The sequence below is a fragment of the Scomber scombrus genome, chromosome 24 (assembly GCF_963691925.1).
Source record: "Scomber scombrus chromosome 24, fScoSco1.1, whole genome shotgun sequence".
NCBI lineage: Eukaryota > Metazoa > Chordata > Actinopteri > Scombriformes > Scombridae > Scomber > Scomber scombrus.
Window position 1 is genome coordinate 14,675,237 of NC_084993.1, and position 17,305 is coordinate 14,692,541.

General features: G+C 38.7%; 1 protein-coding gene across 1 annotated transcript in view; it reads left to right on the forward strand.

The window, feature by feature from the left end:
- Positions 1-15,148, forward strand: part of anos1a (anosmin 1a) — a 32,425-nt gene extending 17,277 nt beyond the window's left edge. Inside the window, exons 3-14 of the mRNA XM_062414897.1 lie at positions 869-934; positions 1,134-1,356; positions 4,003-4,187; positions 5,761-5,890; positions 6,623-6,828; positions 7,140-7,266; positions 9,554-9,661; positions 10,614-10,702; positions 11,887-12,058; positions 12,629-12,852; positions 13,884-14,025; positions 15,096-15,148. Of these exons, the coding sequence (XP_062270881.1) occupies positions 869-934; positions 1,134-1,356; positions 4,003-4,187; positions 5,761-5,890; positions 6,623-6,828; positions 7,140-7,266; positions 9,554-9,661; positions 10,614-10,702; positions 11,887-12,058; positions 12,629-12,852; positions 13,884-14,025; positions 15,096-15,148 (1,725 nt within the window). The remainder of the gene's footprint in view (positions 1-868; positions 935-1,133; positions 1,357-4,002; positions 4,188-5,760; positions 5,891-6,622; positions 6,829-7,139; positions 7,267-9,553; positions 9,662-10,613; positions 10,703-11,886; positions 12,059-12,628; positions 12,853-13,883; positions 14,026-15,095) is intronic.
- The last annotated feature ends 2,157 nt before the right edge of the window (positions 15,149-17,305 follow it).

A 17,305-nucleotide genomic window follows, 5' to 3' on the forward strand; every position in this document is an offset into this window, starting at 1 on the left:
GACATTTAATTATAAAAGACACGAAGAGAAGCTGATTCTGAACTCACGGGTCCAGAAACCAAACTTTCCTCCACATTGATATTTGTGAAAAATGATTACTGAGGAAGGCAGTCAGCTTAGGGGAAAAAGCTAAGGAAGCAAATCTTGTGTTAAGAATAATTTATCACAGATGCACTCCAGCATAGTTGAAGCAGAGATTAATAGAAGTTGCGAGAGGCCCTAGCTGCATTCATTAATGCATCCTCTGTAGATCCTGGTGAACAGTTTAAAGTGCTTTCTCTTAACTTTCAGACTTGTCTTGTCCTTGTGATGTTTGCTGCATATTGCTCTCCTCTCCTCCCCACTGTTCTCACCGCAGCATGAAATTACAATCAGCGTACCCCCTCGCTCCCCGGGGCTCGACTCTGCTTACCGATGCAGGGTTTTTTCTACTTTATAGTATATAGAGGATGACGCTGTTAATTAGTGACATGGTCCAGAAGCAACCCTGAGAATGCAGGACGACATTCATTAGCCGTGCCCCTCGCTTTCAATTTCCTCCGCTATGTAAATGTAGCAGTTAATGTCATATTCACTCCAACAGTAGTATAACTATAGGAAGTCAAATAACATGTGGGCTACATTTACACTCTGTTATGGATACGTTGCCTTTGTCTCTTTTTTTTAATCAGATTTTTGGATAAGAGGAAACATATTTTTCCTTAAATGTCAGATGTTTAACCACTTCATCCTCTCCTTTAACATATCTCCTGTATTTTGGAGGAAACAAAAAAAACACTTTTCTACTAGATTCACCTCAAATATCTCTCTATTCGTGTTTCACAATAATCTGTCATCACTTACGCTCGTTTTCTCTCGCTTTCCACAGTGCTTAGAGCCCTGCAAAGATTCCTGGGTGATGAAGAAGAAAAGCAATTGCAGAGAGCTGTGTGAGGTACGCTGCGACACGTTGCATATGTGACCAGAATCAAATAAAAAACTTTTCCATCCTTTTTGTAGAATCATTCCATTGAAATACATAATGTTGGAACCCCCTGACGGTCAATATTGTCATTAGAAACAGTCCACTGTTTATTTTCAAGGGGTTACCTTATCAATCACATCTCCCCTTTCTCACCCCGTCCACCATCCAGCGGGTGTTTCCCAAGAAGCACTGGGAGTGCGTGACCAGCTGTGAGTTCCTTCAGTCAGTGTTGGCGGTGAAGCAGGGCAGCTGTCCACCTCCAGAGAAAGCCAGCGGCTTCGCGGCCGCCTGCGTGGAGAGCTGCGATCACGACCGAGAATGTTCAGCTCAGAAGAAATGCTGCTCCAACGGCTGCGGACACACGTGTCAGTCTCCGAAAGACCTCTACAAGGGTGAGTGGAGCCATGAAAGACGAAGCCTAACAATATATTTATCCAGCAGTCAGGAGAGAGCAGAAGTGGAAAGTGACTTAAGTACATTTACTCAGTTGCTGTACTTAAGTATAATGTTGAGGTACTTGTACTTTACTGTAGTATTTCCATGTGATGCTACTTTCTACATCTCAGAGGGAAATATTGTATTTTCTACTCCACTACATTTATTCCACATCGACAAACATTGTGTATTTTGACGTCTTACAAAAAGCAGTGTGTAGTCGGGCTCACATTTCAGATGTCTATGAGTTGTTAACAGCTCCACCAAATAGTGATTTTTCCTTTTAAACATCTCACATGGTTTCATTTCAATAAATGTTCAAATGATCCAATATTTCACCAACAAATCTGAAAACACATTTGTGTATCAGAACTTCGTTTTTTCTTCTTTCCTCTCCCTTTAATCATCTCACCACCCCTCACATTTATCTGCTGACCCTTTGGAGGGTCCCCACCCCTAGGTTGGGAACCACTGGACTAAACTAGCTAACTGTATATAAAGTAGTGTAAACTAGCTCCACCTCCAGCAGCTACAACAGTAACATGCTGCTCTAACACTGATGCTTCACTATTAATAATCTAATGATGTCATAATAATAATATATCAGTCAGAGGGACCAAACCACTACTTTTACTGTAATACTGCATACTACATCACTCATAATACTGTAGTACTTTTACTGTAATACTGCATACTACATCACTCATAATACTGCACTACTTTTACTGTAATACTGCATACTACATCACTCATAATACTGCAGTACTTTTACTGTAATACTGCATACTACATCACTCATAATACTGCACTACTTTTACTGTAATACTGCATACTACATCAGTCATAATACTGCAGTACTTTTACTGTAATACTGCATACTACATCACTCATAATACTGCAGTACTTTTACTGTAATACTGCATACTACATCGCTCATAATACTGCAGTACTTTTACTGTAATACTGCATACTACATCGCTCATAATACTGCAGTACTTTTACTGTAATACTGCATACTACATCGCTCATAATACTGCAGTACTTTTACTGTAATACTGCATACTACATCACTCATAATACTGCAGTACTTTTACTGTAATACTGCATACTACATCGCTCGTAATACTGCAGTACTTTTACTGTAATACTGCATACTACATCGCTCATAATACTGCAGTACTTTTACTGTAATACTGCATACTACATCACTCATAATACTGCATACTACATCACTCATAATACTGCATACTACATCGCTCATAATACTGCAGTACTTTTACTGTAATACTGCATACTACATCGCTCATAATACTGCAGTACTTTTACTGTAATACTGCATACTACATCACTCATAATACTGCAGTACTTTTACTGTAATACTTTAACATTAACATTTTTTAAATGCATGACTTGTTTGTACTTTATACCTTTACTTGATCTGAATACTTTTTCTACCACTGCAAAACAGCACTTAGACCATCAGTGAGTACTTTCTACTCCACTACATTTATTTGACAGTTTTATTTACTTTCCTTTAACTTCATTAACAGGATGTGACGGTAGTTAATATTCTGTGTTCTGCTGCACATCTGCAGGTCAGCTGTTCCACTCAGATTCAGGTTTACATGGTTGCATTGCGTGTAATAAAGCAGCCCTCATAGATGAATCCTGAGCTCCATCAGTGCCTGATTGTGACTGATGAACTAATGTAATGACCTGAATGTACTGCAAACACATTATTATTATCCTTATTATGTAAATAAAATATTTCCTGGTATAAACTCTGAAATGTTAATATAAAGTTATCACTATTAAACATTATGTGCTGTGACATTGAACTGTTATAAAGTTCCTTTCAAGCTAAAAAAAAAAAAAAAAAAAAAAAAAAGATGTCATCCCAGCCCCCCTGTGGGTCTTTCCTCAGATAAATGAAGTAATTCCAGGTGGAACATCTCTTGCTACTGTGAGTGTGAGTCAGGTGGAGTTTGCCCTACTTACGCCTCCATTGTCAGAGAACGGATCAAAGAAAGCAGAGGAAAAAAAAAAAACACATCCTGGAAACTTGTAGCAATGGGTTCAGGCCTCACTGGTGGTTACACACATGATGAGAGAGGAATGATATGGGGAAACTCATTTTGCCTTTCACACCTTGTCACTGAGTAAAGCTGTAAATCCCAGTCCTGAGGGGACGAGCTGTCCTCAGTATTTGTAGAGAATTACAGCACAGCTTTCAGGGGGAGCTCACTTTTTTTTTTTTTTTTTATCAGGATGGGAAATTTGGGGTAAATTTGCAAGTAATCTTACTTGTTTTCTTTTTCTTTTGGCATATCTGACACATCTGTATGCTGATTACAGAACAAAGAAATGAGTTTCTTTGTTCAGTTTGGAGAAATGTGGAGTAATGTGCAGACTGAGTGAATTAGTGATGAAAAAGCTTCATGCATGAATCATACAGCAACAATAGCCCAATTTTATGCATGATCCATAACAATGAAGATAGACAAAAATAGAAATGCATGGCAAAAGTAGGATATTGTAGTTCTCACTTTGTATCTACATTCTTCAGTGATTGGATAACACAATGTTTGTCTTTTGTCTCTCAGGTGCTCCTCTGAAGCCGAGGAAGGAGCTAGGCTTTGAAGAACTCTCCTCTGGTCAGCTGGAGGTTCGTTGGTCCTCCCGCTTCAACATCTCAGCCGAGCCCGTGGTCAACGTCCTGCAGAGGAGGTGGAACTTTGGCATCCAGCCCAGCGAGGATACCGCCACCTCCTGGCAGGTGGTTGCACAGGTTAGTTTAATGCACTGAATTCTACTGCTGTGGGCATGTATGATGGGATGTATGGTGGTTGTTCAGATCTGGGGATGTAGTTTCTAAATGAACCTATAATTTATAATTCTAACCAAACTAAAAGTAATGGGCGTGTCAGGTCTGATTTATTACCACAGGTCTTTGGTGTGGGAGATTTTTAGCAGTATAAAGGAGCTGAATATGTGAAAATGTATAGTTTAAATGACTTCAAAACAGTTGAAAAGTGGCTGCTGATGGCAGGAGGCTGATAAGTGTGCTATTAGAAGTTTAATATCACTGAATATTAAGCATACAAGTGCTGAATATTGGAACATTTGAACTGATAATAGGCTTTTTTTTAAGCCAGCAGACATTTCAACTTGTCAAAGCAGGAAACATACTTTATTTTAAAATATTACTTTTATGAAGCTTATAAATTTTCATTTATGTTGACATTAAAAAAGTTTGCTAATATTTTGCCCTGCTCACGTATATAATGCAGTGGACAAAATATTAGGAACACTTTCCAATATAACACACTCCAGTACACCACCCACACCAAACACTATGACCTAAATAATAATAACCATGTCCAATGTCAACAAAAACTGAATATATAAGCTTCATGCATTTTTATTTTGTACTATATTGTTATAGTTATTTACACATTTGACCCAGAGTTTATTTTAATGTGTGAACTTGGATATACTGTTATGTCAATTTCTTTGTATGTTAACATGCAATGACAATAAAGGCATTCTATTATATTCTATAAATGCAGAATTTATGGCAGAGCTGCTGTATTGGAATACATTAGTTCCCAACTCTAAATTTGGTGATTTTGAATTTTTCAGCATTTTCAACTGAGGCAGTGAGAAAATTCTCATGGTGAAGCTAATATAAGTAAATCCTTTGGATTATCTGAAAAATGCATTAAATATCTCAGTATGATGAAGCTATGTGACTCACACTGCTGCCAGATGTCAGGTTCAACCCATTGTTTTAAACCCTTCCAGTGTGTGAGGCTGCGGTTTTATGTAGTTTTGGCCATTTGTCCAAACTGAACTGGTGATTCATGCACAAAGAGTTTACTTTTTCAAAAACTCTCTCCAGAATGAATAAATCTGAAAACAGTGATGGAGGTCTGGGTGGGAGTTCTTGTGGCAGTTAACTTAAACATACAACTTTCTATTGCTTCAAGTCCTCTGTGATCATTAATTATAAATACCCCAAAAAGGTGATTACACACTACCATAAAATAGTGATTTTATCACTATGTAGCAGGGCAAGATTTACTGTTCATCTGGTTACCAGACAGTTTTAATGAGACATGATCAAACACTATTTTAAACTTGTTCCGTTTTTTGACAACAACATGTAAGTAACATCAATTAAATCTCAAACCGAGCTGAATGAAAGGTGTTTCAGGTGTTTCAGTGTGGATAAAGATAATTAGAAAAACAGCCTGACAAAGTTATTGTGGGCGCACATCCTCCTCACACATAGATACAGTGTTTAGAAAGCAGAGAGCTTATGTTGAGTCTTACTCCCTGTTTTCTTTCATCCATGGTAGACCACAGAGCAGGGAGCCAGGCTGACTGACATCCGACCGGGCCGCTGGTACCAGTTCAGAGTGTCAGCTGTCAACACCCACGGGACCAGAGGTTTCACCACACCCAGCAGACACATCCACTCCAGCAGAGGTCAGACAAACACACACACTCTCTCTCTGTGTGTAAGAGAATGTCTGATCTTGTGTTACTGCAACAATGAGGAGCAAAAATCCTTAGACATGCAAACTGTGAGATGAAGAATTTGAGAAAATGTGACGACTTAGTCAATAATAGGTTTGTTTTAGGTCTTATGTGTTACAGGCATGTTATATTTATTACCATAGTGTTTAAAACAACCACACTATTAATAAGGTACATTTTACTACTCAACAAGAAAAGAAAGTTGTTGTCAAATTGTTAACAATTCCTAATTCTAGCTCTCTGGAATCAGGTTAATTAACATTTTCTGTAGTGACAGAAAGTATGAAATTCTAATCACCTCCTGTTATTTTTGACAGATTTTTAAAAAATCGCTCCTGGTGCTGCAGCACGGTGGTTTAGATACGAGAAATGAGGTCAAATTTAACAAGATAGCAAAGTTATGGTGACTCGGAGGGCCCAACACAAACGCAACAGACAAAACAGGCAAATGATGAAAAGATCTCTAAAAATGACTTTTTATTGAGTTTTCATTACTTATACAACAATCATCATGCCAACCATCATCAGACATGAGAATGGCAGATATAACTTCATTAAAGCCTGAATTGTCTTTTAATGAAAGAAACGTTGTTCGACGTGGTTTCCTGCATTAAAAAATAAAAATTGTTATCAGTTTGTAGTATACCATTCTGAATATTTGCACTATCCCTCCACCCTCAGACCCCTCCAGTCCCCCTGCTCCCACTGAGCTGAGGGTGACCAACATGACCTTCGGCCCCGGCAGGACGGTGTCGGCCCAGCTTCAGTGGAGCATGCTCGCTGACCTGGATGTTCCTGTCCACCACTACAAGGTCAGCTGGAGCTGGACCGCAGTGGGACAGCCCTCTGCTTCATCCCTGACCAAGAGGAGGAAGACTGTCAGAGAGGTGAGGACTGACTCCCATTCCAAGCATGTTGGAGAACCTACTACCAACCAACCAACCAACCAACCAACCAACCAACCAACCAATTTCTAACTAACCGACCAACCAACCAACCAACCAACCAACCAACCAACCAATTTCTAACTAACTGACCGACCAACCAACCAACCAACCAACCAACCAACCAACCAACCAACCAACCTATTTCAAACCACACTGACAGATCATACTCATACTCCTTTAAGTAATGAAAAAAGGGTTACCAATATTTGGTTGTGTAATAATCCCGTGTGTGTGTGTGTGTGTGTTTGTAGAGCCAGGTGGAACTGGACAGCATGAGGTCTAACAGGAACTACAGTGTGGAGGTCCAGGCTGTTTCCTACTGGGGACAAACTCAGCTGAAAGGACCGCGAGCAGTCCTTCACTTCAGCACCCAGCGTGGTACGTTAACAGACTCTGACATTTACAATTTTAACTTGATAGCCTCGTCTGACCTCGTTCTGTTGCAAGGTTTAACACTTCTGTCTCAGTTTCTGTGTCTTAAAGATTGTGTGTTAATGTTTTTAAATGTTTCTTTTGATTCCAGAAATGCGTTTTAAGATCTTTGAATTCTATTCCGTACTTTTATATTGCTATTTTATCCTGTGGGGCTTAAATATCTGAAATATTGCCCTGCTGGGATGTTACATATTTGATCCTCCATATCTCAACCTTAACATTCCACACTCACACACATATCAGTGTGACGGAGCAGAAAAATCTCTGATTCAAAATGCCAAGGTGTTCCTTTCAAAAGAGTGACAGGCTGACATTCTGAAGAAGAAAAAAGGAAGAACACATTCTTAACAATTACATACTTCAATCTTAAAGTGAAAGCATCATTATGTTTGGTTGTTGGTCACTTTTCTTCTTGTTAAGTTCTCACTGAGATTAAAGCTGTTGAGGAAGTTATAGTGACATGTTTTCTGGCAAATAGGCATATACAACATTTACATTCACATACAGTACAATAGAATATAATCACACAGTATAAATCTATATATTGGAGGAAAAGGTAGAAAACAAAAAACCCAAAAGACAATTTGTCTTATTTTCTTGTTTTCCAACATTTTGGTTCAGAGCTAAAAATCTTTGTATAGATATGCCTGGTTCCTGTTGATGTTCATTGTCTTCAAATTGCAAATTGTACTCTGTGACCTTCCATATAGTACCTCTACTGGGGCCAAATAGCCTTTTGTATTAGGTGACTTTCCATCACTGCCCAGATGAACACTTTTCATAAACCCAAAGGCCATCGCAGGTTAATTTAGCATTCACGTCATATGACATGGACGTCAGGGTAGAGAAATATCGCTTGCAAGCGTTCAAGTCATCCGAGCAGTTGTATGATTACAGAGTTGGTCGTGTAAAGATGAAAGCACTTAAAATTCTAACATCATATCCATTACATTTGGATTTAATTACATCCAATGACGGTCTTTGGCTGATGTGAAGCATCCATATTTATTTGGTTTCCCAGTCATCCAGGATGTTGACGTGAATGCTATTTACTAGTTGGAAACTCATAATTAACTGTGTTACGTGAATGTGATGTACAAGTCAGCAGCCTGACAGACCGAGGCCAGTGGAGCGTGAGCTTTGAGAGAGAAAGACAGGACCTAACAGTGTACATGCATTTTTACACAGCAAAGATTGAAGCTAAAAACCCTCAATAGACACTCAGTGAGAGATGATGATTGAGTTTCTTGTTTTCCTGCTGATCATGTTCTCATTTTAAATATCCACACCTTATTTTTAATACTCCATATCACTGCTGACTATACTATTTCCTTTAAAGGGGACATATTCTGCTTTTTGTGGTTTTCTGTTATTTATATCATGTCAGGATGTCACATGTCATGGTCAGAGTATACATATATGGGTCAGTGACAAATAAGGGTTGGCAAAATGAGCAATTCAAAAATATGTAAAAAATAGTTTTAAAAGCAGCATCAGGTTTGTTAAAATGTACATTTAGTATTTTTGTTGGTTTTATGTCATTTGAAAAGACATTTGCACCATTTAACCAAAAGTGAGACTGAATGCTCCTGAAAATGTCAAATGGTGTAACCAAAAAAGAATGATACATATTACATATTTTATCCACCTACAGTGTATTTAAGTGTAAATAATTACTTCATCAAAAAAAAAAACAAATGAAAAAAAATATTTAAGAGTGTTTTCTACATTTAAGTTTCAAAGCTTTTGTAAATAATGAGCAGCATATATCTTAAAACAACATTTTTTTCTAAATAAGTTGTGAGAAATTATGTAAAATTAGTTCGAAAACATAGTGTTGCATTGCAAAAGTGGATTACATTTATTCCACATTATAGTTCACATTTATTTTCCTGAATATGACCAGATCATTATGAAAAAATACTGGTTACACCAATATGGACATGAGCCATGTAGAAATGTTGCTTTGCAAGTCAAAATCCATGGCTTCAACCTCCTTCTAAACACTTGGTTTGCAATGTGTTTTTTTCTACCTTGCTGACAAGCTTCTGTTGGTTTTTCCATGTGTTGCTGCTCATGTTGTCCAATCTCATATTTTAGATTGGATATATGTATTTGAGAAACTGACATATGAGAATCTGTATAAAGGACCAGAAATATGCTGAATATATTCCCTTAAACTATTAGGCCACTTCCTTTCTAACTTTAAGACATGGTCTTTTTTTTAAAGCCTCCAGTCCTGCACCACGAATCCCTTCAGGTGACATACTGGATGTGGGGACGCCATTCTACCAGGATGGACAGCTTCACGTTCATGTTTACTGGCAGAGCAGCACAGGTATGTACAGTACTGACAGAACCAAGAAGTTAGACACTCAGTCTGACATGCTGTGGTTGTTTGTCTTTTCAGTGAATTACAGAATATGTCATAACATTGAGCAGAGTCATGTTTACACTGGGCTGAATATTTGAAGCCAAGAATCCATGATTTTTACCTTTCTGTGGGTCGGAAAGTGTTTGACTGCATAAAATGAGTTTATAAAAATGGACACAGGTTTACTTAAAGTTCAAAAAAGAAAGGGAAATGATCCATCTTCTTTTTTAGTTTCTGGCCAAGACAAAAGCAGCACATTTAAATTCAGACAGAACAACTGTATGCTTGAGCTCATTAAATATTTTGGGAAATGTGTGGAAGTGTACTTTTGCAATCTTTCCCAGTACCAGAAAAGACTGATGCTATCGCTGTGTGTCCAGTGCATATATCTTTTTATTGACTTTGTACACACTGCTAAAAATGTGCCTTGTGTTCTGTCTAAACACACAGTCGGCTTAGTTTTACTGGAGGATGTTGCTCTTTCGATGGACCAACACGCCCTGAAACTGTCTCAGTCTGGGTGTAGTAAATACAGAACTTCTCATCTGACTCTGGGTAAAGCTGGGGATATGCTTCTCCACAGATACATATAAATGTCTCTGCAAACCTACTTAAAGAGGACTGTTGTGGTGTACTGTAGACACACATCTTCCAAGTTTCAACACGTAGACCTGAACATTTAGCAAAGTTCAGCTCCAACAGGAGTTGAACTTTCAAAACATAGAAAAAATGCAGGTACATATGTAAGTCACATAATTGTATCTGAACACCCTCTGTGCACATGTTGCAGCGTTTAGATAGGAGAGTATTTCCCATAAGGCTTCAGGTAAATCAATGATGTATGAGTGTATGTAGAACTGCCTCTGCAGCACATTGAGCAAAGTTGCTTTTTTTTTTTTTTTTTTTAAATTTTCAGATCCTTCAGTTGAATTCTACAGAATCCAGTGGGGACCAGAGTACTGTGGACACAACCAGACCAGACCTGCAGAGAAGACAATCACACAGGTAGCCTGCTGAAGCAAACCAAACATTCTTAAGCTGCACATTAACATGAGCTAAAAAAGGATTTACTTCCAGCACTCTTACTGGAATAACATGCATTTGTTAGATTTTTCCTGTCTTCATGTGCAATGTGTGATATCTCAGATCCCGCTGACTGTTGATTTTGTCCAGATTTGTGGGGAAATAGCGAATTTCTTCACAGCATTCTGGCTATGTTGGTAAAAGCTGGAGCACTGCAGCTGCAAAATATTTTTTATTAAACTGGGTATTGTGTAACAGTCATATCATTTATATCTTCTAGTTCATCAAATACAATCCAAATAACTATCTACTATTGCTTTACAAGTTTGCACGATTAAAATCCTCATTTTCTCAGTTCTTTTTATTCTATATAATGATTTGTATATTTTTTGTCATGGCCCAATAGAGAAATAATAAGTGCACAATGCCAAATTCTCTATAACCCAGCCAGCATGCCCATGTGGGTCCAACATGGGTTAAATGTGGGCTACGTGGGTACTGAGTGGGTACTGAGTGGGCATGGGCTTGAACTGGGCAAATTTTGCTGGTCCCACATTGTTTCAGTAACATGGGCCCCACATGTGAAGCCCACATGGGCTGATTGTATGAGCCCCAAAAGGGATGTAAGTGGGTTTAGCGGGCATGGGCATAAAGAGGGCAAATTATATGGGCCCCACATGTGAAGTCCATTTGGGCTGGCTAAATGGGCCCAAGCTAATGTCCATTCTGATCCCACTTAGATGGAGCCCACATGGACATGCTGGCTGGGAAGAAGTACTTTTACATAACAGGGACAGTGAAGAGACATCCTGATTGGACAGAGTAAATATTGTTGAAGGGTTAAGACAGGGAATATCAGTCAGTGTTTCCATGTTGTTTTTCATATTGAAATACTGTATCTAGGTTGTGAGGCAAACTTAGTATTTACTTGGTGAGGAATTGACAAATTGATGCAATATGAAAGGAAATGATTTTTTTCTAAACATATTTTATTCAAGAATATGAGGACCTGCACATGCCAGGTTCACTGTGATATCTGACTAATCAAAAATGTGTTTAATAATGTTTCTTTTTATTGTTTTAGCTGAAGGCATATTCTTTAATAAGTTGCATGTGGAAAGAAGAAATAGTTTGATCACACTCTGTCCCTCTCTGTGTGATTGCAGGAGAGCTTCGTCAGCCTGCAGGGTTTGCTCTTCTCTTGTAAGTATAAAGTCGTTCTGCAGCCGGTCAGTAAGAAGAGTCGTCCTCTGGCAGAAAGCACCAGCTTCTTCACTCCGTCCTGCGCTGCCATCCAGGCCAAGAGTCCCAAACCCATCACCTGCACTGGAGAAAGTGGTGAGACTTGAGTGAATATGAAGCACATGAGCATATTTTACTGCAGCTTCCCCTGGACTGGTTTAACGCTGAGTTCATAACTTGGAAGAAGTTACAAGTCAGCCTCCTGGTGATGATTTCAAATTGGAGATATCAGGAATGTGTCTTAAAACAGGTCACTTATAAAAATGTTAGGGAATCATAACTAATGTCTTTAAATATTAGAATGAGTTGAAAAAATAAACCTGAATACAAGACAAACTAGATAACAACCACAAATGCTGTATAATATGTTAAATGTATGTATTGCAAATGAAAATGTGAAAAACAGTGAAATTAACAGCAGGCCTTCTTTGGTTGAAACTTCCAAATTTTAAGGGAGAAAAAAAAGCAGAAAATATTCAAAAGTGTTTGAGAAACTAGCAGCATGTTTAGTCTTGTTTCATTCTCCTTTTGGCAGTTTGCTCATCCCTCAGGCCTGTTATGAGCCTCCATGCAGACTGGGACGATGTCATAGGCCTTGTTAAACATCCAACCACCTGTCTTTATTTAACCCCCCCCTGGCTGTTTTTCCCTGTGTGTTTCCAGAAGTGACCCAGCAGAAGGTCCTGGTGAAGGCAGCCAACCTGACAGCATCATTTGAGGTCAGAGGAGGCAATGTGACAGCCATCTTTAGCTGGGATTTGTCCTCGTCCCCTCTGTACCAGCAGCTCACCGGCTATCAGGTGACCTGGGCGGAGGTCATCTCCACCACCCGCCACAACAACAACAAGCTGCCTCACAGCCTCATCTCCCAGTCCCAGATCTTACCTCCGGTCAGTACTGCAGCTAATAGACAGTTTAAACCAGTTCATTCTGGCTTCCTTTACTGAGGTGGTATTACTTCACTAGTGAAATGGGATTACAGCTATCATTGAGCACATTGGGGAGTTTACAGTATCACTTCCTAATAGTTTAAAAGAAGGAAGGAACTGTGTCATTTACAAGTATAAGTACAAGTACAAGTTGTAGCTGTAAAGTTTGAACCATCAAATAATTGCCAGAAAATTCTAATTCTTTGAAATTGGAGTTTATTGGGCCTTCTGACAAGTAATTCAAAACAATTAATAAATAAGACTTTGCATCAATTAGTTTTGTTTTGTATCATATTTGAAACACTGGGAATTTTTTTCCATTTACTTTTCATAGCATGATTTTTTAAAACACACAAAAACATATTGAATACAACATTTTTTAAGGTTCTGCATGGAGCTCATATCACTACCTTCAAAATGTTTCATAATGCATGAAATGCAATAAAATGAAAATTGACAGATTTACTGATGAATGAGCTTCTATACCTGCTGTATCTAATTTGATACACACATTTTCAACAGGAATTCACCATAAAATAAGCTACAAAAAATGTATTGATTGAACATTGTATTGGTTTAGCTGTGTACTATATGTATCTAATTATATACATCAGGTTTTTCAGGGGGAAACATATGATCACTCTCTGATTTAGAGGTCTCTAAAACTCATGTATCTAATATGATTCACCTGCATTACAGGGTTAAGTTACCACACTAAATAAATAGAAGTAAAGTTAAAAAATAATCTTTTATTCTGTTTGTGGTAAAGTTCTCTTCTGCAGTGTTTCTGTGAGTTTTAATGCAGATTCAGATTTGAAATTTCCCTGCAGTCAAATCTCAGGGTTCACTGGGCTGTCAAACACCTTCCGAACCTGTTTAATCTGAAGCCTCCCAACAATTTCACACACCTTGAGCATCTCAAACAGTGTCTTGTGCCTCCTCCTCCTCCTGCTCCTCCTCCTCTTCTTCACTGTGTTTTTGCCCTCTTGCAGGATGGTAATGTTCTGGTGGTGTCAGGTCTGCACCCTGCCAGTCTCTACAGGCTGGAGGTCCAGGCCATCACAGCAGAAGGTGAAGGTCCTGCAACCAGCAGATCATTCCAGACTCCTGGATACCAACGTAGCCTGAAGCACAGTAAGCACTGACTCCTGACATTTTTTCCCCTTCAAAATTACCACACAGCCTTGTTCAAGCATTACAACAATTCTCAATGTTTTCACCTAAATTCCCAGGACAAATTTGCACCCTCTTAAGGCAGGGATGTCCAAACTATTCCATAAAGTTTCATGTGGCTACAGGTTTTCATTCCAACCAATAAGGAGCACATTTAATCAACTGATCTCAGTCTTCAGACAGTTGATTGGTCAAATCGTGTGCTTTAGATTGGTTGGACAAGTGGTTACACCATTTGACATTTTCAGGAGTATTCAGTTTTACTTTTGGTAAAAAAAATAAAAAAATGGTACAAATGTCATTTCAAATAACATAAAAGCAACAAATATACAAAATGTACATTTTAACAAACCTGATGCTGCTTTTAAAACAATTTTTTTTAAGATATGTTTGAATTGCTCATCTTGCCAACTCTTATGTGTCACGGACCCTAATGTCATATTGTCACTCATGCAAATAGGCTACTGTACATGGCATAATCATGCATCAATTCCAACATGTCATTAACCTCAACATCTATTGATCATTTTCGGTTCCAAAACCAAACTATTGGTATACTGCTAACAACTGGACTTGAGTTGCACTATGTATTCTGGTGAATTGTGACTTGGAATACCTCTGTAAAGTGGTTTTAGGAGAAATGTGCATCAAGTGTGTGTTGGCATATTTCAGACATGGGACACACTTGCCTACTATTGTGAATGTGCACTCAAGTGATCAAGACTTCAAATGGAGCTATTGGGATGCACCCTATTTCAGCTTCACCCTGAGCTGAGAGCTAATCAGCCAGGATGATTGAAAACACCTGTGTGGTTGGTCAGAGCCTTTAATCTTCATGCAGACACAAGATGTGAAAGCTGGCTCTGAAATGATGAAAAAAAAAAAGTCCATCTTCCCTTCAAAATGTCTTCCCTACTTTCAAATAGAAGTACTTTGATTTTTAAAATGAAACATGTTGGAAGATCTGAATAAATTTGTTTTAAACAGATAGAAAGTTTGTGCTCATAATTGTCTTGTCTTCTCTAATTCAGGAAGCAAGCTGAGGAAGTATCACCACGAACAGCCCATCATTGAGAGGCACTGAGCCCAGACAGCCAATCAGCCTGCATGAGCCAAGTATCCCCAACTTAAGATGACAATGAAGCCTCACCAGCTTCATGATCAAGGCGAATTCTTCATCACAACTGGCAGCCATTTAAATCTCTCCCTGCAACACCCCACAGTGGGCCAGACTGTTACTGTTAATGCAACACAGGCTGTAGAATTTAATATCGGTGAGAACATGACTGACAATACTGGCAGCCTCTACTGGCTTGTACATTTGTTTTTACATGGTGAGCCACCAGGATAGAGTTGGCACGGTAACTGCTGGACGGCTTTATGTCATTTTTCCACCCTTTTTTTCGTAAAAGCAGCCATGGTACAGTCAGCGGTATCTATAATGTCAACTGGAAAACAGTGAATAATAATACCAATACTGTGAGACAGAGGCTGCCAATCATCTATCATGGTCTCATTGATTTACAGTAATTTTTCAGATGTTTTAAATATGATAGACCAACAACATAGAGAATCACTCTGAAACAGCAGTATGGTGTCATGCAAGTTGTGTTAAAGAAGTGGTACTTCCCCCTTTCCTTCCAGCTGAGAGATTAATCTCATTACTTGTTTGTAATATGTGGGTGTGCATCATAATAGCATATAGATACAGTAGCTATACCAATGTCATTAACTGTAGGGCTGGGTATTGTTGAGATTGTTTTTTTTTTTTTTATCAATGGTGTCAATACAAAATCTAAATGTGGATACTGGTATGAAGACAATATCCACATAGGTTCTAAGTTGACTTTAAAAAACTTCTGTTGGAGCTTTCATTACTGACCGTACCTAAGCCTGTGGAGCAGAGCAGGTGTTTTCCAAAAGCCACTACAGAAAGAAAACATAGAAAGAAGGAACCAACATGGCCAGATTAATGTTGTTGGGCTCCACTAGGCCCCTGCTTCACCCTTTGTGCTTAATCACCACAAAGTCAACAAAGGACTCCAATGCTTGCTGCAATGAATACTCCCATTAAGATTAAGACTTGACTTCAATATTTCTTAATTTAGGAATGTGCACCATGTGAGTACAATACAGACTACAAGGCAAGGCCAAAAGACTATGAACCTTTCTGAGTTTTTTTTATTGAACTATTTAGCCTTTGTTTAATCAGGTTAGTCCCATTGAGACCTGGCCAAGACAGCAGCAACACAAATGATCTACATTAAAACTTCCTCATATAAAAACACTTGCACACAGACAGTCTGGACTCCAGAGTTTTCACCAGTGCTTTAAATTCAGTCAAGGGTACGAGGTTTTTAAGTGTAAGTTCAGATTGTAAATTCTTCTAAGCATCAGGTGCTGAAAACCTAAAAGCTTTCTTTCCCAATTCAGTTCTTACTTTTGGAACAACCAATTGCAAAATGTCCATAGAGCGAAGATTGTGACCTCCTTGTTTCCATTTTTTAAAAAGTAGTGCCAGAAGTTAAAGAGCCACAGGAACTAAAAGCATCTGTTGAACTATGATTAATCGCTTCCTTTCACCCCTGTGTTTAGTTGTGCTCTCTGCAGCAGCCTGAGGTCTGCGTTTGACTAATTAGTAATCAGTGACGTTCAACACTGCAAACTCCACCCTGATAGATCTCAGGCTATTAGAGAGTACAACCTTCAGTACAGAGATTTTTTGGTTCGTGGCCCCTGGAAAAGTTCTTGCTGTGAAAACAGACCAGTAGTAAAAAAGATTTTGAAAAGTAGTATAAAAGGCCTGGCCAATAGAATGACAGTGATAGGTACCAGCAATAGAAACTTCATCAATAGCATGCACATCCAAACTGTTGCATAAAGAGCTGTGTGCCTGCAGGTTTTTGTTCCAACCAATCAAGAGCACACATGATTGGACCAATCAGCTGTCTGAAGACTAAGATCAATTGATTATATGAGTCAATCCTGGTGTGCTCCTGATTGGTTGGATTGAAAACCTGCTGCCACATGGTTCTTTATGTAGTAGTTTGGACATCCTTGATCCCTGAGAGAATTCTTCGATAGAATGTTTGATCACCATGAAAGCACATAAATAATAATGAATATGCAAAGTTCTATTGCAAGAACAACCCCCAAGTGTGCTCCCACCCTGGTTTATAATCTGTCCTTGATAATGGAGTAACACACCAACAGCCAGTCATTTAACATACAACACCACAGA